Source organism: Ambystoma mexicanum, chromosome 7q, assembly GCF_040938575.1.
Source record: "Ambystoma mexicanum isolate Mex_15411 chromosome 7q, UKY_AmexF1_1, whole genome shotgun sequence".
Classification (NCBI taxonomy): domain Eukaryota; kingdom Metazoa; phylum Chordata; class Amphibia; order Caudata; family Ambystomatidae; genus Ambystoma; species Ambystoma mexicanum.
Window position 1 is genome coordinate 1,030,215,386 of NC_090941.1, and position 27,080 is coordinate 1,030,242,465.

A 27,080-nucleotide genomic window follows, 5' to 3' on the forward strand; every position below is an offset into this window, starting at 1 on the left:
GAAGCTGTGAGTCTTTCCTGTCGGTGTCTCAGGTAAATGGATGCAGGCTTTATCCAGTGCTCAAAGCTCTTTCGCAGTCTAACCAATCTCAAGAGACCATTTTAGGCACCCAGTGATACTATTATTTGCATGGCTGATCTTCATCAATCCATCACCACAAGATTGGGTTAGATGTTCACTGGGCAGAATCCAAAACCCCTTCATTTCATTATCCGCTAGGACCTCCTTTTACTGGTTACTGCAGAGCCCAGGGGTCAATCAAGCACAGTGGTCTTCATCCAGAGTTCGCAATTGGGGAAACTATATCTGGCATAGAAAGCTCTTTTGTAGCAGTGGGGATGCATTGGATCGTGCTTCTTGCATTCTCCCCATTTGACCATCTTCATCCATTTCCAGGGAACATCTATGCAAAAGACAAACCTGTTGAAGCTTAAAGTGGATGCCCTCTGAGGAGGTACTCTGTGTGGATGGTTTGGCCATCTTGAGGAGCTCTTCTACAACCACATCAGGTATCTTGACAGCGATAGCCGTCGCTTTACCGGCACTCTTCTCCTGGAAAGGCGATTACTTGTAAGATGGGTAGCCTTGACGATGGTGTGCCACCACTGAAACCAGACAGGTTCTCAACCTGGTGGTAGAATGTAGTATAATGCCTCAAGCAGCAAACTGTTCTGTACGACACAATTTAAACATAGGTTGGTGGCTTCTCGTTGGGGGCAGCTCTTTTCACCACGTGGGCTTGCTACCACACTTCCAATCAAGAACGGGGCCTTCCATGTATTGGCAGAAAACCAATCAGACACAGCCAGGATCTTCCCAGAGCCTCCCCGGTCTGGTCCAATACTCCAGCTTATTGTTCTTCCTACTCGTTTTGGGAAGTACAGTACACCCAGATTCAGACATCCTCCATGTCGCCTCACCTTTCACCATTGTAGAGAGCCAGGCTGCATTTCCAGCTGCAGTGCCTCATTCTGGGACATCCAGCGTCAGTTTGCCTAATACAGCCAACAATTTGTGAACTGGCTCTTTGTGCAGGTCCCCCGAGCTGGCACTTGAGCCATGAACCAAGACATGGAAATCCATGTTGATCCACTGAGATTGATTTCTGTGCAGGCCCAGTGATCTGGCCTGTCTTAGCAGACCTTGAGAGCTGGTTTTCTGCACAGGTCCTTTGCTCTGACTCTCGGTGCAGGCGTTGTGAGCTACCTCAATGAACACACCCGTAGGCCTTTCAGTTCCAGAGGCCCTCTGAGCTGTCACTCGGTGCAGGCCATGAGGGCCTGTTTTCCAACCACTGGCATTAGCATATACCTTCATAACAGGTTACCTGTCCAATCATAAATGTCCCCAGATGTTTCCATGTGCCCTGTCCACAAGAAAAATAGCGGACCATCATGTTCCATTTGGTGCATACCAGAGATTCTTGGAAACGGCCATTTAAGAAAGTAAAAAAGAAAATCAGAAGGGTAGGACCCGGTATGATACCCAAAGGAAGTGTCGGACATGGTAACATAAAAAGTCAGCGTTCCAGAGGCAGAAGGAATTAGAGCAGTAGGCCAGCGAGTTTGGACATGAAGACTGAAGTGGGCAAGGTGCAGAAAAAACAGTAGTACAACATTTGCAGAAATCACATTTCCAGATCCATAAAGTTTGTCGAGAAAACCTTGTTTCTGGATTTCCTCCCTTCCTGCCTGACACTGATGTGCCTCTCCCCCAGAATCTGCTTCCCCCTCTGTGCCACCAGGATTACAGTGCCCCTCTGCACCAATTATTCCCTCTTCTTCTAAGATTGCAGTTCATCTCTCAGGGCAAGGTCTGGCATTATCAGATGGGCTTCAGTAGCTTTGGGACCTTTGTAGGTTACCTTTGGATGAACCGCATCTTTTTCTATGCTGACGTAGTCCTGTATCCAGGACAGGCCAATGCATGATTGGACCTACAACAGGTTCATTTCAGGCCCCAATCTTAGCATCATAAATTGCCTTCAAATGTCAGTTTCTGGGAATGCAATTTCTTCCACACTGATGCTCCGATCACCAAGTCTTTTCTCAGGGCTATAATATACAGCACCTCCAGTCAAGGAGCTCTTGTGGCATTGTGCACCTACCACATACCAATTAGCCAGAATGTGACATCACCAGCAGCATCCTTGGGAGAGGGCTAGTTGTTGGTCTTGCCAGTGACAGAAGTCCCCCTCCTATTTCTCTGGTACCTCCTAAGGAGATCTTTGCTGGGTTTGTTCCACTCACTAATGAGGATACCATTCTTCTCCTTGCTCGTGCTCACCCTACTTCCTCTGCACTGGATCCCATACGATCTGCACTTATTCCTAAAGTCTACCCTCTACTTGTTCCCTATCTCACAGGTTTGTTTAATTCCTGTCTATCCTCTTCGGTTTTTCCATCTTCATTTAAGCATGCTACTATTATTCCAATCTTGATAAAACCTTCTGCTGATGTATCCTCTGCCTCCAATTTTCATCCCATTTCACTCCTAGCTTATCTTTCTAAAATTCTTGAATGTATTATTTACTCTCAGGTTTCTACTTTTGCTTCTTGTAATTCTATTCTTCCTTGTTTTCAATCTGGATTTCACCCCGATTATTCCACCGAGACTGCTCTTCTCTCCGTGCTGGACTCTCTTAATTCTGCACGTCTTCTAAGCACTCTTCTCTTCTTATTCTTTTGGATCTTTCTTCCGCTTTTAACATTGTTGATCACGCAATTCTACTGTCTGCTTTTTCCTGTTTTGACTTCTCTGGCTCTACTTTATCCTGGTTTGAGTCATACCAGTCCCGGAGGAATTTTTCATTCTCCTGGGCTGGGGTTTCTTCTAAAACGTGTTCACTTATCTGTGGTGTTCCTCAAGGTTCAGTTCTTGGTCCTTTCATTTTTTCACTTTATAACTCCTCGCTTGCTGGGGTTATTTCTTCCTTTGGATTCTCTCATCACTTTTAAGCTGATGACATGCAGCTCTTTCTTTCCTTTCCACACCTCACTGACAACATCCATCTTAAGCTTAGTGTATGTCTACCCGCCATTCAATTTTGGATGTCAGACCACTTCTTGGTACTCAATGCCGCAAAAACAGAGGTTATTTTCTTTCCTTCAACCACTATTTCTCCTTCTCCGCCCCCTCCATTTATATCATTACCTCCTTCGCAGTTACCTACTTCTTCCTAAGCCTGTAATTTGGGTCTTTATTTTGATTCAGATCTTTCTTTCAGTCAGCATATTTCCTTATCTGCTTGTTCCCATCGATTTCATTTGTACAACATCCGAAAAGCCTGTCCTTTCATGACTTTTAATACCACTAAACTGTTGGTGTCTGCCCTAATTTTCTTGCGGCTTTTCTATTGTTCTTCCACACTCTTTGGACTTCCTTTATCTCGTATTGCTCCTCTGAAATGTGTATTTAATGCTTCTTTTCGTGTTCACTTTCTTCTTGCTCCTTGTGATTCTATTTCATCTTCTTTGGCTGATCTAGGTTGTCTCTCTTTACATCACTGTTTAAAATTAAATGTTCTATGTTTAGTTTTTAAATCATGCTGTGTCATTGGACCTCTTTATCTTTCTTCTCTTATCTCATTTTACTCTCCTTCTCATTCACTTCATTCTTCTTCTCATTGTCTTCTTATGGTTCCTCGTCCTCCCTGTGCTAAATCTCGTTTCCGTTCTATCTTCTGGCACCTTTCCACTAGAGTGCTCTTTCACTCGGTTCTCTCTGCGATCGTATCTCTTTTCGACTGGTTAATGAAGGTTATTGTAACCATAGATACATGCTGTGTTTTAAATGTTAGTTTCATTTTATTGTACCGTTCTTGTTCAGTGCTTTGGTGTAAAACGCTATATAAAGCCAAATATATTAACATACAATAGAAGTGCAGATTTCTTCCTGCAGAGTTGAGGCCGAGAAACGCGTAGGGGCACTTCGACAGTTGAATGAATACATGGGCCATGAAGTCAAGTCAGACTCTGTACTCTCTGAATATGGGTTTGTGAGCTAGTTGTGCCAATTCACATAGACCGATCAGGGAGCACAGATGCGGTCGCCTTTCCCTAGTTCCGAGGGTCATCCTGCTGGATGCACGGCATCAATTCAGGGTTTGGGAGGCGAGGGAGGGGAAGTTGTCAATGAGTGTAAACTACTCTTTATAGACAAGGGGCCTCATTAGGACCCAGGCGGTAAGGGGTTTACGGCGGCGTAAACAGCGCCGACCCTTACCGCCTGATTCCGAGGTCCCCTAGCGCCATGGAGGATTTAACACCTGCTTTTAGCAGGTGTTAAAATCCATGGCGCTAAGGGACCTTGTTGTTAATTACGCCACCGTAATGTACGGTGGCGTAATTAACACCTTCCCCACTCCCATTATGTCCTATGGGGCAAAAATGGGAATGGGGAAGGGTAAATGGGTTAATGGGGACTTACCGCCCCGCCAACCTCGGAATGGGGCGGTAAGTCCGCCAACCACCATGGCGTTAAACGTAGTTTACGCCATGGTGGTAAAGGTACGACCCAGGCGGTAACTTACCACCTGGGTCGTAATGAGGCCCAAGGAAAGGGGGTCAAAAAAGCCACGAGGACCACCAGGACTAATGCCAAGGTATAGGGTTGTAACCACAGCAGTGTTCAACTGTTAGGTTGAGGGTGCCTTGATCAGGGACCCTCAGTAAAACAATGGAATGATTTTAATCAGTGAACTGTGCCAAGTTACAGACAGTACATCAGAACAGTTGTAATGTATTTTTATTCCAGTTCAGCAGCCTGACACGTGTTTCGGGCAAAGCTCTTCCTCTGAGGCTGTACATGCACTGTCAATTAATTGAAAAATTACATGTGCAATTGATTATTACATGCACATAATACCGTCCAAACCAAGTAGAAGAAAGAAAGGGGTTGGGGGGGGGTTGCCAAATTTATAATGCAAAATTCATAGCAACATTAAATAAATAATTATAAGTTAGCAGATCAGTATAACAAATTGAACAACCATACAGAAGAATGCATATGAGCAGTTACCATATCATTGATGGCATCATAGTAGTTCCAGGTTCATCGTAATATTTACCCAAAGGTACTTGTCCAATTGGATAGTCTGTGCAAAAAGAAATTTGTAGCCACAACAAAAATTATATGTCTATTAATTCAATTGAGGCACAGGTACCAAAACAAATAATATCAAAAATCGAGACTCACCAATTGCTTGATTTAATTGAGAAGTAATTACAGTACTAAGCCGGAGACAAAATAATGAATGCCTATATATTAGTGCAAATAGGTTACAACTGTTCTGATGTACTGTCTGTAACTTGCCGCAGTTCACTGATTAAAATCATTCCATTGTTTTACTGAGGGTCCCTGGTCAAGGCACCCTCAACCTAACAGTTGAACGCTGCCGTGGTTACGACCCTATACCTTGCCATTAGCGCTGGTGGTCCTCGTGGCTTTTTTGACCCCCTTTCCTTGTTTTGCTAATTGGTCCTGACACCAGCTGCTTTGCAATTTGCTACTTACATTGGAATACCTGAAGCAAAACGTGTCAACAGCACCTTATGGTGCAGAGCCTTGGGGGTTTGCGAATGTTGAGAGGATGCTTGTCAGGGAAAACTATTTTATGAAAAAAAGGTTTCTATTACCTGCTAGCGCCCCAACTGCCCTCATCCATTTAGAATATAGCACCATCCCTCTGTCTGCGGAAATAGTGTTTAGACCAGTATTCTTTTGGGTAAGAATATGGACTCAACCTTGTCTAAAGCAGCGTAGGGAGGCACTGCTACACACTATGCCCCTTGATGGAGGCAAAAGCTTGAAATGGATATCCCATGTGAAAAATCTATTGATCAACCTGAAAGCGAATGAGCTCTGGGAAAACCCACGGAGCCTCCGTGCTTCAATCCTGACTTGGCTCAAACGTTGTCTGAAGCAAAGAGCATGGGATCATCTTTTGCTCGATGCCTCGAGACTAAAGCTGGGCCCGAGTATTTGGAACACGAGCAGGAGGCTGGCTTTAAAGGCATATTTAGATGTAATTACATCATCTTATGAAAGATCGCGGTATGCAAGGTTTAGATCCGGAATTTTGCCCATCGCTGCCTTTACGCACACTTGGAAGGGCTCAGCTTCTGAAAAATGCCCAATGTGCGGTGCTGGTAAGGAGACAGTCTCACATGACCTACTCCTCTGCAGGGCAACACTGCGGCTAAGACAGATGTATTTGAGACCTACCCTGTTGAAGGCCGGTATCCATACACTTGGCGCCGCTCACCTATTTCTAAGACAGTGTTCTAATCTTTCAGTAACGTGTGCTGTTGCCCGTTATTTGCATAGAGGATGGCTGCAGAAGAGGAAGATCCTATAAAAACATGATGAGGCCTTATTTTAATTTTGTATTACTATTTTGAAATCACCAAGTGTTCTAGGTTGCGAGCATAGCTCTCGTAGCATCTGTTTTGATCAGATTTGTAAGTCTTTCTAATACTGCTTCTTATGTACTAATGTGAGGTATGGAAGGTCTCTTACTTTTTAATGTTTATTATTGTAATATTATGTATTTTATGATGTTTTGAACTTGATGACTTTTTGTTGAATAAAGAATGTTCAACAACAACAATATAGAGACAAGGCCTGATCACTGCAAAGCAACTGCATCCCAAACTAAAGGAGTGATAAGTGTGAGAAGTGTGATTGAACTCCTCATTTGTCATCATGATGATGATTTGAGCAATCAATTCATTAATGCTTTATTGGAATGACTCATGGTGATACAAGTATTGCCAAAGCTTTCAAATTAGCAACCATACCATACAATTTCTGATACATGGGATCTCGAGCTTCTGATGGTGTTGCAGGCTTTCCAGTAATTCTGCATCTTTTTTCTACTGTCTCTGGCTTTCTTCCCAGCAATAGTCTCTTTCGCCAGTGCTGGAGCTGCCAGAGAAAGTACATTTCCTTAGATCGCTGCTCCACTCTGGCTGATGGGCATCACTACTTTGTTTCCACACACAAGGCACACTCCAAGACAAATATTGTGATCCAAGAAAGTCCATGTCCCCTCACACATGATACTCTTTTTTTCGTACTTCTTCCAGAGTACCAAACATGAAAGGACCCCTACTAGAAAAATTCAGACTTCTTAATATATTTCACACAGAAATGCTACCGTAAAAACAAAGTTAATCCACATAATTCAGTTTCATAGAAGCAATGTGGATAATTTGAATGAATCCACCAAATCCAAGGAATGTCGCTGTGCTGGAGAACCTCAAATGCCCTCTGTGTTCTGTTAATCTGTGAACAGAAAATGGTGTGTTAATAAAGCAGAGAAGGTAATTAGATATTATTTAAAACTGAACATAAGGACACACCAGTAATCATTAATACAATAAGTCACATATGAAAGGTACACTTGTAACACACTCACATGAGAGGGCCCTGTTCCATGCATTTCTTGGAAGTACTCAACTTGGTTCTCTCGAGCCATGTGAGGTGCATTCATGAATGAAAGTCCGTACTCTCACCCGGATCTTGCTCGATTCACGGACTGTTGCGACAGAAGGTGATGGGGTGGAACATGCCTCCCAGTAGCCTGTTCTTCTACTGCATCATTGGCAATGAAATTGAAATGCTGACAGAGCATCACACAGATTACAAGTTGCCTAACATGGTGGACCGACAGCACATTGACTCAAGAAGTTGGGTTTCAAACATGATTTATTAAGATACAGATGGTAGTCGAGCTGAATGCCTATAGGGACAAGGAGTTTATCTACAACCGGACTGGGTGTCCACCTATTGGAACGTTCCAAGCAAAAGGCGTTGAATGGACCAAACTCTGGAGTGTTAGGCTCCTTGCTCTAGTAGGGATTGTGGTCTCTCTCAGGTTTCCTATTGGTAACAGTTCCTGGGATATAGCTCCAAGCACATTTTTCTCTTGTATAGTCATATTTTACCAAAAGGTTAAGTTTACCATTTTTGTCATTCAAAGAGATGCATGTAATAGTCATTAATAGTCATGGAAAACATAAGTGTCCAAAAGCAACACTTATACTACAAAAACAAATAAGAAAAATGCGAAGTGGGGACAATTAACTCTTGATGTTAAGGGCAAAGATTGAACTAGGAAACATACACTTAACACCTAAAGGGGAATATTTGGCCATAATCTCATGTCTGCTCATTGGCTATCATGAATTTCAACTAAATCAGTTTCAAACACTTCTCTCTCATTATCACACTCACAGAGATATGGCACCTAGTTGCTTCTTCAGTCACAATCATGGATCCAACGATGTATTGGGGAGTAGTTTCTTGGATCCATTCACATAAACCCAGGTCTCAATTTGTAATCTGTCCAGGAGAATAGTACCTGGCTCACTTCTTCCAGCTCTGGAACTATAGTGCCCCATTTCACTCAAAAGGGATACAGGGCCTCTGAGCCAGCCAGCCAGGAAACAAGGGATATAGGTAGGACCAGCCTCACTAGCAAGGGATAAAGTGTTACTCTGAGCCCTAAGGACATAGTGCCCAGCGCACCAATAAGAAAAGTAATGCTTTTTCCGCTAATAAGAGATAGAGTACCCCACTCACTTGAATGCACTCTCAGCCCTCTGAGGTTTTCCAGGCCTGCAGGTTCCTTAGGCCTCTCAGCTCTTTCCGAAACAGAAGCTTGGCTAACCAAGTGTGTCCAGGACACCCAATGTTCCTTGCTTCTCTAGCCTGCATCTGTGATGCAGATTCATGCATCCATGCTGTGGAATAAGGATGGGTCTCCTTCTAATTCTACCCTTGCAGTCTGTGGGCTCCAGGAGGGCTGCTTCCTTTTGCTGATCCAACTCTGCCCTTTTATAGGCTTAACCGTCCATGGACTTTTCTACTGGGCTTTGCAATTGGCTGTGCCAAGATCCCACTTGGTTGTACGATGCTTTGTAACTGGCGTGATTGTTCAGTTGCTCGATATATACCCTGATGTTGTGGGTCCGCTGGTCTATGAGGTTAGAGATGGCCATTTCTCTCACCTCTGCCTTTCCATGGCTCGGGCAACTCTCTTCTCCAAATGTCTGGGTGTGCTAAGAGCATTACAATTGATTTGCCACAGTTCTGGGAGGATGCCTGCTGGTATAAAGAACCCTATATCTGTACTTTGCATCTGGTCTGTGCCGCATATGCTGATGGCAATGGTAGCTCTCCCTTCCAGCGGTACAGCGAATGGAGCTGCATTGAGAAGATAATGTCTATTAGGCTGGGTTCTATGGTTTTTACTGACCACATTCTCCCTGCAGTTTCTTTTTTCTCTACACCCCTCCCCACCCTGCACTCCGTTCACCCCAAATAAAATATGGCCTCACTCAAAGCAAACTTCTGGAGGGTATTCGGCGCACCCCCTGACAAACTGTCCTGCCGCCTGCTCCAAAGGCAGTACAGACTCTGTCCTCTCTAAGAAGAGAGCTTACATCCAAGCCTGCATCTCTGCGGCATCTAATAACTCAGTCGAACTTTTCAAAATCTGCAAGGAGCTTAGCCAATCCTCTGCCGTCTCTACCTCTCCTGTTACCTCCCAGGCCCTCTGCACCGCCTTGGCCTCTCATTTCACCACTAAAACACAGGACATACTGTCCACCCTCTCTTCCTCTACCTCCTCTTCCTCCTCCTCTACCACTCATGGCCACCTGAGGCTGTCTCTCCTCTTTTCTCCTCCTTTCCCCTGTTCACCCCTGACAATGTTTCTAGAAAAGTCTGATCTATGAAAGTCTCGTCAAAGCAGGTTCTCCCCTGCTCATCCAGAACCATCAAGGACTACATCGACACCCTAACTCCAGCCTTGGCCGATTTCTGCAATCAATCCTTTGCCACTGGAACTTTCCCCCTCCCCCTTAAGCACTCCCTTGTGCACCCCTTCTAAAGAAGCTCTCGGCCGATCCTTACTAACCGGCTAACTACCGCCCGATCTCTATCACTCCTTTCCAGGGCAAACTCTTGGAAAAACTGGCCATATCCCAGCTTAATCTACATACTGAATCTGTTGGTTGCCTCCATGACCACCAGTCTGGCCTCAGAGCTACCAGAAGCACGGAAACTGCTCTTCTATACACCCGTGAAGACTTGCTCTCCAATCTTGACTCTAATCTCCCTTCTGCCCTCATTCTCCTCAATCTATCCTCTGCTTTTGACACGGTCACCCATGCCATCCTGCTCAATCGCCCTTGCGACAACTTTGGTATTGCTGATCAGGCCCTGGCCTGGTTACCTCCTTTCTCACTGACCAACCCTCTCAAGTCCAACTGGGGTTTTTCCACTCTTCTATCTCTCTCTCCCTACTTGTGGTGTTCTCCAGAGGTCTAACCTCTCGGCACAATGTCCTTTCATCGCTGGACTTTTTTTTGCAGGGTTTTTTACAGCGAATTTTTTTAATGAAAAAAACCCTTCAAATTATTTTGGGGGGTTAGAAAATTATATATATGGGATGTGGGTGTTTGGGAATAGATAAAACATGCAAGGGGATGGGGGGTTTGGGAGGGGAATCACCCCATAAATGTAAAAATAATTCGATGGGTTTTTTCGGTAAACAATTTGCGGAAAAACCTCCCGCGATGAAATGACATGGAACCAACCTCTCTTCCTGGCTTTGCAACCACTACCTGACACCTCTTGTCCACGGCATTGCTACTTTCTGCTCCAATTTCCAATGGTATATGGCTGACACTCAGCTCTCTTTCAGGCTCCCCTCAGTCACCTCTGCTTCTTCTCTTATACCAGACTGTCTGGCCGCAATTCAGGAATGGTGTGTGGCCAATGATCTCTGCCCTAATGCCAGTAAGGCTGATATCCTCCTCATTGGGACACCTGCTCCCTCCTTTCCTCTCTCTGTGGCCGACCACTCTGGGTCCTCTTCTTGCTCTTTCCCATGAGGAACTTCCCATGAGGAACTTTCCCACGACTTCACCCTCCCCTTTCTCCTCAAATCTCTGACATCTCTAAGAAGTCAAATTATCAGCTGCACCTCCTCAGAGGTATTCTTCCTTTTCTCACTTTCGCCCAGAAGCTCACTGTCTCCAGAGCTCTGGTCCTCTCTAGGCTGGACTATTGCAACAGCCTCTTTCTAAATCTTCCTTCTTCTACTCTTCGACCTTTACAATTTATCCAGAACACGACTGCAAGACTTGTCCTTATACTCAAGCCCAGGGATCGTATCTCTCCAGCTCTGTAATTTCTTCCAAAACATCTTCCTTCTCGAGCTATCCACTCATCCACCTCCAACTCTCTGAGGGTCAGACGCTTCTCCAAAGAGTTAGAGGCAGATCTGTCTCCTCACTCTGCCTAACTCTGAAACAGCCTCCCTGCCTCTCTCAAACTTCAGCAGAACCAGCTCTGCTTCCAGAAGCACTCACAAACTTCCTTTTCGCTTCCGCTTTCTCTCTTCCTCTCCCCTGCTGATGCACCTAACAGCTTCGCACACAGGTCACCCTCTGAACTCGGGCCCAGGCTCCTGCATGTCCAGTTGCCCTTGCACTGCCTTCGGGCTCCCCAGCACTTAAGGGTCTGTATCTGCAACGCTACAGTCCCTTCTCTGTGCACTTATGAGCCACCCGCTGGCTGCACTTGTGAGTTAACTGCACTTCCCCCTTCACCTCCCCCCTGGCACTTCTCCCCTTCCCTCTTCCCCGCATTTGCGCGATCTGAATGACACAAGACCTAATAAGATAATTTTGTCCTCCCTTTGTTTCCCCCTCCTTGTATTGTCGCACCTAAAAACACTGGTGTACAGCCGCATTATAAATGCCACATCATATATCATATCTGCATTTTGTGGGAAGAATGTGGTAAAAACAAGAATCCACAGTAAAACAATAAAATTAGCAGTGTAAACTGCACTAAAATCTGGGAAGTGGACAAAGGGTCATTGTATATTGATGGCCTAAAAAACAAAGGGCTGACAAAATATAGTTCTGCTTGCGAGCAATACCTACAATTCTCTCTGCAAAATGTGCTTAATGTCAGGTCTGCTGTGCATGCCCTCTACTGTCACTCACCAGGTCAGCAAATCCAAGTAGTCGCTTTCATCATGGCTTGCTCCCCCGGTTTGTTTCACTGTGATGTATGCACCTTGCTAATTTTGCATAGTGATATTCCGCCCTGCTGATTTTACACTCGGACATTCCCATGTGCCGATTTGTAGGGAAATCTATGCAAAAAAAAAAAAAGGATGCAAAGAAAGAAAAGCACCAGTTTAAAAACAAACACGTGAGCTGCAGCCTCCGTACAGCATCTAAAAATATGACACGTGCGAGGAAAATGTGCAATGTTCGCAATAAAAGTAAATGTCCAATATTATTTGACAACGCAGAAAAAGGAATTTTTGTGTTACATGGAAGAATCCAGCAAACTTTTATTAAAATGGAGAACTGTCCAATTTGAGTCGAAAAACATAACATGTCACAGGAGAGGTAAAAAACGAATTTGGTCCTTGCATTGTTTCCTTTTCAGTAATAGGAATCACCTTTGTAAAAAGAAACATACAGAGAAGTCAAAAATAAATTCTGAAAGGAGTTTGATTGCCAAGAAAATGTTCTAATGTTGTTCTGTTTAAAATGTAGAAGCCACATGGAAATGTAATGATTGCAAAGGCTGCATTGGTGAATAAAGCCACTTTGGCCAAAATGTATTCCTCCCCCCAACCCACAGTAACACAATAACAGGACTTGGGAGATGGCGGGCTTCCCCAGGAGAAAAGTGGCACAGCGAGTAGCTCGCTCTCTTTGACATTGGTGTAGAGTCTGCTAACGCAGGTTCGAATCCCGGCGGGGCCAAACTCAGCCTTTCATCCTTCCGAGGTCGATAAATGAGCACCACACACCGTGGGTAATAATAAGCAGCGCTATGATACCTGAGGGTTTGTAGCGCTATATAAATGCCAAATTATTATTATTATTACTAAAGCGTGAACATTGGCTTTGAAGCTGATCAGAAAAGCTGTGTGTCTGACAAAAGGGGCAGCCAGATCCTGGCATGATTCAAGGGTGGTGGGAGTGAAGTCGTAAATGGCCTTGCCAGCCTTGCACCATGAAAACATCATTCACAGGAGCCATTAATGCCCCATCCCTCAGCACCAAGAGGAACTGTACCAGCCAGGAACTGGAATGACATTTCAGATTATGATTCATCCCATTATAAACAATAAAGCACTATGTGAAATGTACATATGGAATCATATATTTGCTTGTAACTATTGAGACGGAAGATCATAGAGACTTCATTTTTAAATAAATATGTTCAGGTTGAAAAGTTTTATCATCTGGATGTAAAAGGATAATGTGATCTTATGCTCATTATGTAAATTAGATGAATGTGGAAATCTACATGCAGCAATGGCACACACCAATGATTTATATATGCTAGCGTTCGTGCCCTCGAGCCCATCACTATGAATGGAATTTTTGTGTAAAAGTATTAGTGAGAAAAAAGATCACATTTGTAACACACCCACCGTAGGTCGTGTCGAGATAGCAATCGCATTTCTTGAAAGTGAGAGAAGACTGATGCACTGATTGGTAACATGATTACATGTGAGGAATAGGCAGTTAGAAAGTTACAATTGTTTAATGTAAAAATCAAAGAACACATCAAATGGGAGGGAAACTGGGTGTATTAGTTATTCATACTGCAATCTGGCCGCCCTCTATGGGCTCACCTCCCTCTCCTTCCATTGAGGCCAGAAACCTTGGGGTCATCTTGGATTTCTCCCTCTACTTTACTCCTCACATCTTGGACCTTACCAAGAAGGTTCACTTTCAACTTCACCTCCTTAGAGGCATTCTTCTGTTCCTCACTGAGTGATCGCTGCCTTTTGGTCTGATCTACCAGGCCACAATTGGAGAGTGAGTGAGTGCAGGACTTTGACTCCTGAGGAAGTTCTGGTATGAAAAGGTGCATTAGTGGAGAAACGTGAACATTTTAAATACAGTAGCCTGACGTACTCACAGATGCAACCAGGAGCCAGAGGCCAGTTGCGCAGTAGTTACAGGCTGGGAATACCAGCAATAACTCTTGTAATATGGTCCAGAGTGGGCAGCAAACACTCTGTGGGGATGTCAAGTGTCTGTCAGAATCCGTTGTGATGTTTAAATAGATGTCTTAGGTTGGAGTGGTCAAGACGCAACAAGAGGCCAACACCGAAGTGCAAAGCTAGCAGGGAGTTGATATGGCAGTGCAACTCCACAGGGCGAGTATATCGTAGTGTAAGCATTCAGTGGCAAGTATTGCTGTGCAGGTGAGCAGGATGGAGGCAATACTTTGCAAAGCTAGGACAGTGTACATGTTACCTTCAAAACCCTGGAGACATGAAATGCCTCAATGCAAATTTCAGCAGGGTGGATCTTACAATGTGTAAATGATAAGGTTGCACATCTCATAATGCAAAACCAGGAGGGTCCAGCTATCTGTGAGGGGTCAGAGCTGTAATATTCGCATTGTCAGACATTTTTATTAAACAGAAATGGGTTGGCTAAACACCTCTCTAACCCGATCCTAAAGAAGAGTTTCCCTGATAGGAAACTAAAATTAAAGGTTAGTCTTCGGCAAGTCCTTAGAAACTTAGAAGCTGTAATTGTGCCCGAAATATTGTAATCTAACTTTCACACTGGAAACAAGCAACTAAGAGTGCAAGGGAAGGTGTCTGATTTATGTTTAGCAAAATGTGTTCATAATAAAAATATAAATATAAACCCAACAAAAAGTGTTCTCCAAGGAGAAACCCTTGGATGGAGAGGATGGTTCCCTTCCCCTAGATGTTTAGGAAGGATGGCAAAAGTGTCTCTTTTGAACAACAGCTTCTTGGTATCACACAAGTGTCCCTTTATCCAACAGTTTCTTTGGTTCTTCATACTAGATTCAGAAAATGCTTGTTCAAACAACACATTCCAACACATCCAACACTTCCTTGGTTTCTTTGTACTGGATTCACAAAGTTCTTATTCATTTAATAAATTCCACAATAAGCTTTCTTTAACTTCTCTTGTACTTTGACAGATTGGCTGGTGTGCTCCTTTACCAGGAATCATCATGTGAGCTCTTCAGATCTCCTGGTATACTCCCCTGCCGGGTATCGTGCCACAGTTTTAATAGTCTTTGTACAACTCCAAGTGCCTCTTGTATCTAACTACCAATACTTCTTTCATGTGCTTTTTGGATTCCCTGGTATACTTCCCTGCCAGGTCTTTTGTAACGTGGTTAAACTTTCCTCTGCGTCTTTGGTGGATCACCTGGTATACTTCTCTACCAAGAATCCTCTTATGAGTTCTTCAGATGCCCTTGTGTACGCCCCTGCCAGGTATCTTCTCACAGTTTTAGACTTGTCTTTGCAGCTTTGGTGGATTGCCTGGCATACTCCTCTGGCAGGAATCATCTTACAGGCTCTTCAGATCCCCTTATGTGTACTCCACTGCCAGGTATCTTCCCACAGTTTTAAAGTTCTTATACAGTTTCAAAATGGTATATTTGGTTGCCAGGACTTCTCTTATGGACTTCCTAGATCCCCAGTATACTTTTCTGCCAGGTGGATTGCCTGGTATACTCCCCTGCTAGGAATCCTTATCTGGGGTCCTGCAGATCCTCTGGTATACATCCCTGCCAGGTATCTTTCTTCAAATGTCAACTGCCTGCTGTATTCCTTTTACCAGGACTTCTTTTGGTTTCACTGTCCTTTTCACTATGCCACAGCCGCATCAACTTTGTTGTGTTTCAATATGTTTACTTAGGGAAACACTAGCTCCAGCTTTCCCACACATTGACATCTCATGCATAGGTATTTATTCTGGTTTTGTTGCTGTACTTTATCTTGTCGGTATTCAAATATTCTTTCCTTTGGGCATTGCTTGAACATTGGGGTTTGTCTGTATTCAAACTGCCTTTGAGCATTATTCATAATAGTAGTCTCACTTAATTAATGTACTTGATTGCATGCATGTCGGTACGCCTCAGGGTCCCCAATGGCACTGGGGAGACTCACTGGTAGTTCGCTGCGTCTCCGATTTATGGCGTGCCTCGGAGGTGAGGCTTCCTCGCTGGGATGGCTTCCTACACAATGCAGACATTTTTCCAGTGTTTCCTGCAGCTCCGCATTCACTCGTCTGCTTCCCTCTGTGGCTTGGACCAGAGAATGCTGCTTCCTGGCATGACCATACCTCTAAGATCTCTGCTGCGGCTCCCAGTGTTTACATTGTCCTTCAGGTGTGCCTGCTGCATCTCTCCGTACTTCCCACCACGCCAGTATTTGTGACTCGCGTTCACGAGCTGCAGCATGGATGTGCCCGTCTTCTCTCTGTTGGCTTTCTCCTGCACGGTTCCATCCAGTTCTGCTGCATTGAGTGCGTATGCCATTTTTAAATGTCCTACGAGGTTTAGTCAAACAACTAGTCTGCACATTAGGTTTCGTCCTTCGCTGAGTCTGCATCAACTCCTCCCGCCTCTTCTTCGTCTTGAAGCTTTATGGAAGCTGAAGTCCATAGATGATGTTGGATTTCTAAAATGATGTTGTTCAAGTGTTTTATAAAGAGGAACATCAGAACCAGGAGATGTTGTATATGTGTTGTGAATGTTTGAGGTATATTTTGTCTAGAGTGACACAAAGGAAGGGGTTTCTGATTTTTACAATAAGGGGGCATTATGGGATGACAACAAGCCATCAACAACTTGGGTCTATAGGGTCTTTTTCAGGAGTAAGGGGAGAATACTGCATCTGGTCTGATGGCAACAACACAAGACGGTCGCCCCAAAAAGTGAAGAACCTACAAAAAAAGAAAAACAGAGGAAGGGAATAATTATGGAGGAAATGCTACTGCAACATTGACAAACTTGTACACTACTTATACACTACCAGCAACTCCAAATCTACCGGATGGAGACCTTACAGCCAAAAAAGCCTACTAAGCAAACCAAACTTTGTGAGCAAAATAACCACAAAATAAAATGTTGAAGTTGATCAACACCACTGTGACCCAACCTTAAGCCCCTTCTCCTACCAAGTATCACAAATACATGATCACGTGGAACACAAGCAAATGACTCTGGTACATGAGAACATTCCAGTCCCCATGATGGTAACGCCACAGCCCTACAGTTTGACAGACTTGCTATTTATCTTCATGTGAACTTCTGGGGATGTTTTTGCATCTGTACTGCATTTTCTGATGAATCTTTTCAGTCATGCTCAATCACCTTTGGGTGACATGTGTCTAATCAGTTCATGATGAGACTCAGTGGCTGGCCAGACCCTTGAAAAGTTTTTGCCTTGCTTGGCAGGGCCATTTGACTGCCTGAGTGACCATGCACATTCATTTTAATGGGACGGCTATGGTAACAACCAGAGGGAAGTGGGACAGGTGAACATCAACACAATGAGCATGTTGCTTTCCAGCTGGTTGGGGGGAAAACCTGAGTCTAGGGGGTTCTTACATGGTACACAGGTTTGTTTAACAGGAATGGTGCTGGAGGAAACAAATCACTTCCACCTTCGGTAATCCAAATAAATCCATCCAGTGGCAACGAAATGGTGTTACTGGATTACCACCGGCAGTATTTCAGTAATACCAACCTGTATGTTTGTTTTGTCCAGCTCTGCCATCATATTCATGGTGAAGATTGACAATGCACAGTTGTGGTGCTACCAATACTGTGCATTTTTAAGTGTAAAAAAAGGGGTCATATTTGGCCACCACACACATTTCATTTGTATGTCGATGGGAGGATCTTTTCCCTTGTGCACAGTTTAAACTACTTTTGGAACAATTTTAAAAATTGTGTACTGCCACCTCATAATTGTGTACCGCCACCTCATAATACTTCCGAGCTTCTTCCATAAGAAGTAAGTATGTACCGCCAGCACTTTGCGCTTTGCCTAAGAGTAATTCATCAGTTTCAATTCGAATACATGATTGATCTATTCGTGACACGATTCCAGAAAGCTTTATCCATGATTTTATTCTCTGCAATTCACGTCACGTATGAACAGCCAACATGTGTTTGGACAGTATCGTCTTTTTCAAGGCTGTTTACAGTTAAATAAGTAAAACTATTCATGTTACTCCCATACACGGGTACAGATAAAACCATATAGAATTGAAATTGTATTGTATTAATTATAATGCAATACAAAAAAAACAAAATAAAATCCCTTTGCCAGGAGTTGGGCAGGGGGATGTGAAGGAAGCAAAGTAAATATATGCACAAATGAGTCACTTCTCTCATTATCATACACTTCTATCCGAGAGATTTAAGAAGAGGGAGTACTCCAACTCCACTATTAACAAGACACAGGATAAGATCGTGAAGATCAATAGACTAGACATGATCGTCCGCGCAACCCAAACCTAAGGCACAAGAAAGGGACAGAGAACGAATCAAAATTGTCACACAATACTCAAAAGACTTGCATTTAATGTATAAAATTATGTGAAAACACTGGCACTTACTACACACGGATAAGGATATAACACCACACATTGAGAGACTACCACAATTGGCATTTACGAGAGCCCCTACACTGAGGAACATATTGTGCCCATCATTTTTAGAGAATAGTATAACAGAGACAGGGGCCGATTGGCTATAATCGACAGGATTCCACTAATTTGGAACATGCAGCATGTGTAAGCATGCACACAAAGACTAGACAAGTTTCAAACACAAGGAAAGTTGCGATAAAGGATTTGATCAATTGCAAGACTACACATGTAGTGTATGCTATCATCTGAGCTTGCAGTAAATTGTACATTAGAAGCACAATTTGCCAGCTCTGCACACGCATAAGTGAACATTTCTCGAACCTTGGCAGCTAAGACCCTAGACTGCCATTAGCGATACACTGGCAGGAATGCCATCAACTGCACAACAAAAAAGATTCTAAAATTCAGTGGTTTGATGAAAGCGAAATGCAATAAACGTGGGGGTGACCGCACACTTAACCTACGCCAAATGGAATCCAGATGTATTTGTTTGTTGAGATGCACAATAGACGGGCTCAACAAGGACCATGAAATGAATGTTTTTTTATGAATCTGACTACATGTATTCTGACAAAACACCTGTTAAGCATTAATTCTAGTCCGGCTGCACATAATCATTTCATCACATTTTGTTAATCAAAAACAATCTAACATCACAATGGCCTTATGTCATGCTAGCACAACCACTAATGTAATGTACTAGAATGGAATAAGGATCAATCATGTATTAGAATTGAACCTGATGAATTACTTTTAAGCAAAGTGCAAAGTACTGGCGGTACATACTTACTAGTATTGTTCTTATGGTTTAGGGCTTACCATAAACCTCCAGTCATGCAGCTGCCCTTAAATTTTATGAAAATTCCAGGCCCCAGCGCAATTAGACACCATCTAAATTTGCCCCACACTTCGTCCATAACAATGCTGCCGGGGGTATTCCCCAACTCTCTACAGAATTAGGTGGGCTGGACTAGCTATGTTTTGATTATGTTAAGGTCCAAGGTCCTTCACTAATATACTTGTTTGCTTTTCTTTGTAGAGAGGAACTGATGGTTGTCTTTAACCCTACACTTTTTGGGGATTCCCTGTATCTTTTTTGACAAAAGAAAAATGAGATTGTCAATGACTACAAGTGTGTCCCGAAGAGAGACCAACCTCAGAAGCACTGATAACCAACTAAATGGTCTTCAAATGAAGCCACCATTGAGTCGCGGGTCCGCAGATTAATGCGGGGTGGGGGGTAATCAAAGTTGATTCTCTAAGAACAGAAGTAAATCTATGCCCCAAGTATCTGCTGTCTTCCCCACCTGCTAGTCCACAAGCTTTCTCTATTGAAGGTCTTCTCCCCAGAAAACAGCTACACGGCCGCCACCACCACCCTCCACCATATAAGATTGGTAACACAGAGCACGCCTACAAAACTATAGCATCTGTGTTTCATCACGAGAGATTTACTACCACTTCTATAGTGCCACGAGACTGTTACGGTTGCATGGCAATGCTTCACCCCAAATTAAGTACATAACAACTACTGGCTACGACATAATTGTGGGAAACAATGGATATATACATGAAAAGAACAATACAGACATTAATCAACAGTCTTCTTACCAGAGCTTGGTTTGCAGGTTTTTCCTTTTCCTCCTGTGATAGGAAAAATCTGTTATTTTTTTGTATACTGAACCATGAGAGATTATACCTATCTGTGCTGAGAAGAATAACAATGCTGCAAAGCTGTGTACATTTTATTCTATTCCATCAAAATGTTGCATCACTCTTTTGCTATAGAAAAAAAGGAGAATTGCATTGGACCAGAAGAGAGTATTTGTGTTCAAATGCAATGATTCAGTGGTAACCACAGTCCTGGGAGGGATACGTCTGCGCTGTACACCCACAGCACCCACATGGCTGGATGCTCAGTCTTATGTACTACACATGCCTATGACAAGTAACACTGTCCACATTAGAAAAAGATTAAGTCATGCAGATATGTCTTGTGTGTACTGTGGACGATGAGGGGGGGCGTGGCAAGACATCCAAGCAGTGAGGACGCTTCTAGCATAGCTCCTGCCTGATCCAACATGATCAGTGCCAAAACAACAGATCCGACGCGACTTGCGGTTTATGAGTGCGCTGAATCCATCGGCTAACATCAGGCATCACAAGAGTGAAGTGCTCCGACGTTCAGAGGCAGCAAGACGGAACACAATTCCAGCTGACAATACTGCCCGTGCAGCATATACAAGATGGCGTACGAAGCACTGTCATGGGCCCTGACCCAGTGACAGGACGGGATGCGGCGGCCTAATAAGCAATGATGTGTGTGCGGCACGGAGAAACACACCAGTCCAGTGCGACTTGCGCCTGTGGACGTGAACAACATCGTGGTGCCTGCCGGTCCCACACAGGAACTACGGACACCGCAGCGTGAACCGGAGGTGCATTGAGGAGAACACAGTGCCCGCAGCGGGGTGGGAAGCCAGGGGCTTGTCCCAGTAACTGGCGACAAGCATGTATAATAATAGGATTGGACATCAGAGGGCACTCCGGCCTGTGCTAGAAGGCGGAAGCTGCAACACAAGTGTTGCCAACTCCTCAGTGAAGAAAGTAGCTATTAGCTCCCCTAGAAGGCGCCAGAAGTAGCTAGATGAGGTCACTACCTAATTTGCATAATTACCTCCTCTTTCCCCCTACGGTTTATGGCTTTTACTGTGGCCCCCTCCCCTTTTAACCATTTTGTTTAGGTCCATCCCCTTAACATACAGTTCCCCTAGAGCGTTTCTGGGGGCGGGCTGGCTACTTAAAGAACAATAAAATTGCAATGATTAACACTAAACACCTCCCTTTTAAGTTCACTGTGTTTTTGCATTACTCCCATCAGAAAACGGGAGAATGACCACACTTTTTTCAATTGGTTTGGAAACTTCCACAAATGAGCAGGTTTCCAAACCAATTCGAAAAAAGTAGCTAGATTTGTCGCTAGCTGCTTTTTAACGAAAAAGTCGCTAGGGGGGGCATACTTTCTCGCTAAATATAGCGAGAAAGTCAGTCGCTAAGTTGCCAACACTGTGCAACACAGACCCTGGCACAGTGCGAATAACGAAGGGCCCACAGTGACCGGAAGCAGCAGACACGTTCCAATACAGGGCAGACACACGGGGGGCGGCTGGATATCCACAACGTACTAACAGCGCAGTGGTGGGTGCAAACCAGCGGCTGTAGACTGGATAACTGCAGCCCTACCACCAGTCTCCTAAACATGCCAGAATAACATGTCTCTTGGAATACAGAGAGAATGTAGCCCCAAGCAGGGGAGACAGCCCAGTGTACATCACTGACAGGCGGCAACACCCATAAGACACAGCAGTAATTATTGCATGATGCTGGATCGCTGGAACCTGCCCCGTTGCAGACGTGGGCAACATTACAAAATGTAGAGGGCAGAAGTGCACTACTGCAGAATCATTAGAGCGTACCGGTGGGGGAGTCCCTGTAGTAGCACATGCGCAAACACCCGCCGTAGGCCCGAAATAACACGGAAGAGGGGCTGTGATAATAATATGCAGTGTGTGCTATTGGAGCCCTCAACGCGAGTGCTCTGAAGCAGCCACACAGTTAGCGCAAGGATATGGGACATCGCCGGGCCCCGCAACCACATGTTCTGGAAGGGGGCCCCACTTGGAGTGTAAAAAAAAAAAACATTTTTTTTTACATTTTCTTTTTGAATTCACTCTGCATTTCTATAGAAATGATTTCTGTAACAGAAATAATTTCTTTATGAAGGCAGAGAGAATACAAAAAGTCCAGTAGCTACCCTCACCCCATGACAAGAAGACCCTAGGCTGGAGGCCTCCATGTCATGGGGTGGGGGAAGCCCTTTGACTTCAAAAATAAATAGTTTTATTTTTTTATTTTTTTATTGAATATAGTTGAATAAACAACTTTTTCAATATATAAACAATATTCATTTACAAATACAAACGAAATTCAGCATTTACTTTAACAAGAAGCATTCAATCAATAATGTAATACATTGTGCAAATAGTCCAAATAGATAAAAACATATGATAAAATAACTAAAACAATTAGGACATAATTGTAATATTTTTAGGTAATAAAAAACAATTTGAAAGCAATTTAAAAAAGTTTTAAACAAGAAAATACGATTTGAAAGAAAGAAGGAAGAAGAGAAGGAAGGGCCTAACATATTAGGAGCTTAACTAAACCAATATGTTCTTTGTTGGAAGACATAAAACATGTCATAATTCTCATAGAACCATTGTGTGATTAGTATATAGTATGAGACTCATCCTCATTTAGCATGCGATTCTTTTAACAATTGCTAATAGGCCCTTCACAAATTTACCTTGCCAATGCTTAAACGCAGCTGCAATCTTGATGGTCGTCATATTTATGCTTTTAAGTCACGGTCGACACATCTTTAAATTTTGACATAATGACTTCCAAAAAATTGTGAGTGGCAATAAGAAGACTCATTGAGTTGGTGGACAAAAGTAACGACCATCGGGTTTCAGGAGTTAGTTCACCAAGGTAGGATAAATGAGGTGCAAAAAATGTCATTCTAAGTTCAGTTAGCGCTGGACAAGCAGATACAACATGTCGAAGTGTTTCTCTAACTCCCTCAGTCTTACAAAAGGAACAATAATTTTTATTTACCGGCAACAGCTTTCTTCTAGCCAGAACATCTCTAGTTGGAAAGAGGTTAAAACGCAGCCGTAAGATAGTTGACCTTAGTTGCACAGAGGGTGATTGTTTTAAATATGGGGCTAGAGTTCCACAGGTTTTATGTTCAAAGATTAGCATTTCAAAATCTTTATATGACAGGCACTTCGTTCTTGTTTCAATCCAGTCAAATCTGAACAATTTTTCTTTTGCCTTGTTTGATTGGTCGATAGTTTATTTTTGATGTCACTCTGCCTTCATAAACAAATATTTCCGTTATGGTTCAGTCCTTAACGGAAATATTTTCTTTATGAAGTAAGAGTGACTTCAAAAAGAAACAATGGGCCTCATTACGAGCATGGCAGTAGCCGTGCCTGTATGGCAGGCACGGCTACCACCATGCTCACTACCGGCACCACCTCCCGTGATTGGGCAATAACCGGCCCATTACAAGATGAATGGGCCGGTAATTGCCCATTCGCGGGTGGCGGTATTGTCGGACCTGGCGAGCTGTCAGGAACCCGCGAGCAGAACTCGTAATGCGGCGGGCGGTATGAACGGTGCCAGTTCCTTACCGGCACCATTCATACCTTCACCGCCAGGGTCCTAATGAGGCCCAATGTATTTTTGAAGTATTATGGCTCCCCTCAACCCATGACGTGTGCGTGTGTGAGTGTATGGTGAAAGGATGCACACTGAAATGTATGGGTGGCTGCCTGGGTGTGCCTGTGTGGTGAAAATGTCCACACTTAAGTGTATAGGTGAATGTCTGTCTGAGGGTATGGTGAAAGGGTGCACACAAATGTATGGGTGGCTGGGTGTGCGTGTACGGTGAAAGGATGCACACTTAAATGTGTGGGTGGCTGCCTGGGTGTGCCTGTATGGTGAAAATGTCCACATTTAAATGTATAGGTGACAGCCTGTGTGAGTGTATGGTGAAAGGGTGCACACAAATGTATGGGTGGCTGGGTGTGCGTGTACGGTGAAAGGATGCACACTTAAATGTGTAGGTGGCTGCCTGGGTGTGCCTGTATGGTGAAAGGGTGCACACTTAAATATATGGATGGCTGGGTGTGCGTGTGTATATATGGTTAATGGTGTGTGTGCTTGTGTTCAGGGGTGCAACAAAACCTACATTTCAGGGGGCTAACTTTTCAAATGTTGGGAGAAGTGCTAACTTCACGTGTGGTGGGGAGGAGCAAACTTATTTGTGTGGGGGCATCTAACTTCTTTACGCATTTTAATGAGACTATTCTAGTGCAGCTTCAATGTTACAAGCAGTTAACCCTCTCCTACAGGAGAGAAAGCACCCACTTATGGGCTGCTGTGAGAATGACTGGTCTCCTGTTTCCGCTCTACCCTTCCAATCACTCCCCTGGCATGCAAGTACTAAACCCACATCACAATTTCTTGCAGGTACTAGCAGTGAAATGATGTACATTAGTAATTGCTGGGCTGGGCCCTTGTTAATGGCAAAACCCAGGTGCTGTTTAACATCTGTGTCCTTTTCTGTCCGGCAACTGCTCTGAAGGTCAGCCAGGTCAAGTCAACATAGCCCACAATTTCAGTGGGGGAAGGGGAGGTCGGGGGGGGGGGAGTGCTGAAGCCCAGTCAGCTCAATGGTGTTCCACCACTACGTGTGTTTAATGCCGTTATTAATTATTGGTAATCTTCTTTAGACCTAGCCCTATTCTTCCTCATCCCAGTACTTGTGTATGAGGCAGTACTTGTGTATGAGGCACATTGCCTCATACACAAGTACTGGGATAAGGTAGAGGTACATGAAGGTAATGCCTGACTTAGCTACCTGTAATCTTCATTATTCCTATGCCCACTCTTACTCCAGTACTTACCAGTGAGGCAAGGAGCCTCATAAGTAAGCACTGGGACAAGAAAGAGGGACGTGGAGGTCATTCTGGGCCAATGAGCTGATTTTGGAGGTTGGGGTAGGGGTGGCAGGGAGAAGAGATGTGTAGGGGGGGGTGTAGGGTTGTGCAATAAATCATAATGGTCGTCCATGTCCATGCTAAGCAGGCATGATATGTGGTATTAGTGGGTAGAGAGGCATTTTGGTGCAGCCAGTCTAGTCATTCCTCAGTTTGGTATGACTTTTTTAAACTGGGCATTTCTGATAAAGCAGTCCTGCTAAGTATTATTACCTGGCTAGACTGGCATTTGGGTTCTGCCAGTCTAGCCGTTTCTTACTGTGGCACTGTATATTGTGCTGGGCATCTGTGATAAAATGATATGTTTTGATATGATAAGTCATATATAACGCACCTGTGCACTAGTGTTTTTAGTCACAACAAGACAAGAGAAGGAAAACTGAGGGAGGACAAGACAAATGATCTTACTAAGCCTGGTGTCATTCAGATCGAGAACGAGAAGTGCAAGGGGAAAGGGAGGAGGGACGTGCAAGGGAGAGGGGAGGGGAAAACAGGGCAGCAATTCACTAAGTGCCACCAGGGCAGCACGGCTCTGGGTAGGGCAAGGAGAACAAGGGACTGTAGGGTTACAGTTAAAGCCCCTAACTGCGTGGTAGGCCTGGAGGTAGTGCAAGGTTGACTGATCAAGAAAGATCCTGGACTCAGTGAGACAGAGGGTAGCCAAGCAACCAGTTGCTACAGCGGACAGGTAGGTCAGCAGGGGAGGGAGAGAGAGAAAGCAGAGGAGAAGAGGAACGTTTTGAGCTGCTTCCGGAACTTCAGGTGGTCCGGCTCAAGTTTGGGAGGGTCAGGGAGACCATTTCAGAGGGAGGTGCCTGCAGGGGAGAAGGATCTACCCCCCCACTCTCTGCCTGGAGAAGTATCTAACCCTTAGGGCTCGAGAAGGAAGGTATTTTGGAAGATAGCGTTGGATGTATTGCAGATACCAGCCCCAGAAAGCCTTGTGGACAATGAAAAGGGTCTTGAACTTGATCCTTGCAGCCACCGAGAGCCAGTTGAGAGATTTCATGGCTGGAGAGATACAGTCCCTGGGCTTAAGGCCAAGGATAAGTCTTGCAGTCCTGTTCTGGATTAGTTACAGAGGGTGCAGAGTAGAGGAAGGCAGATTGAGAAAGTGGCTGTTGCAGTAGTCCAGCCTAGAGAGAACCAGAGCTCTGGAGACAGTGAGCTTCTGGGGGAAAGTGAGAAATGGAAGAATCCCTTTGAGGAGGTGCAGCTGCTAGTGGGATTTTTTGGCGATGTCCGAGATGTGAGGAGAGAAAGAGAGAGTGGAGTAGAAGATGACACCAGGAAAGAGCGAGAGAGGAGAGTAGGCTGAGGGAATCCTGAAGGAAAGCGGACTGTCATCCGCACAACACTGTAAGTTAGAGGAGAAGGTAGAGATCAGGTGGGTCAAAGGAGCCAAGTAGAGGTTGAAACAACAGGGTGAGAGGATAGAGCCCTGGAGAACGCCACATGTAGAGAGAGGTGGCGGAGTGAACGGGACAAAGTTGGACCTGGGAGGGGCGGTCCAAGAGGAAGGAGGTCAGCCACTCCAGGGCCTGATCCATGATGGCCAGGTTCTCATGAAGTCAATTGATCAGGATGGCGTGGTTGACCGTGTCGAAAGCAGAGGAAAGTTCCAGGATGATGAGGACAGAAGGAATGCTGGAATCAAGGTTAGAGATCAGATCTTCACAGGTGTTCAGGAGAGCAGTTTCCATGCCTCTGGCAGCTCTTAAGCCAGACTGATGGTCACAGAGACAACCAACAGGTTCAGTGTGGAGTGTAAGCTGGCAGTTGGCCAGCTTTTCCAAAAATTTGGGAGAGGCGAAGTTCCAGTGCCAAAAGAATGATTACAGAAATCGGACAAGGCTGGATTGTGTCAATGTGGTCCTTGATGGTTCTGGAGGAGCAGGCGAGCACCCGTTTCGACGACACTTCCATGGATGGGACTTGTGTCTAGAAACCTTGTCAG

The 27,080-nt window shown here is 44.4% G+C and overlaps 1 protein-coding gene across 2 annotated transcripts in view; it reads right to left on the reverse strand.

Annotated features, from left to right (window-relative positions):
• Nucleotides 1-6,715: 6,715 nt before the first annotated feature.
• Nucleotides 6,716-27,080, reverse strand: part of LOC138528556 (ecto-ADP-ribosyltransferase 5-like) — a 92,204-nt gene continuing 71,839 nt past the window's right edge. The window contains exons 4-6 of one of the 2 annotated variants that reach the window (XM_069640321.1): nt 20,106-20,138; nt 12,027-12,178; nt 6,716-7,287 (exon numbers count right to left, since the gene is read on the reverse strand). In XM_069640321.1, coding sequence (XP_069496422.1) covers nt 12,057-12,178; nt 20,106-20,138 — 155 coding nt within the window. In that variant the 3' untranslated portion in view covers nt 6,716-7,287; nt 12,027-12,056. The remainder of the gene's footprint in view (nt 7,288-12,026; nt 12,179-20,105; nt 20,139-27,080) is intronic. The other variant, XM_069640322.1, reaches the window with a different exon arrangement.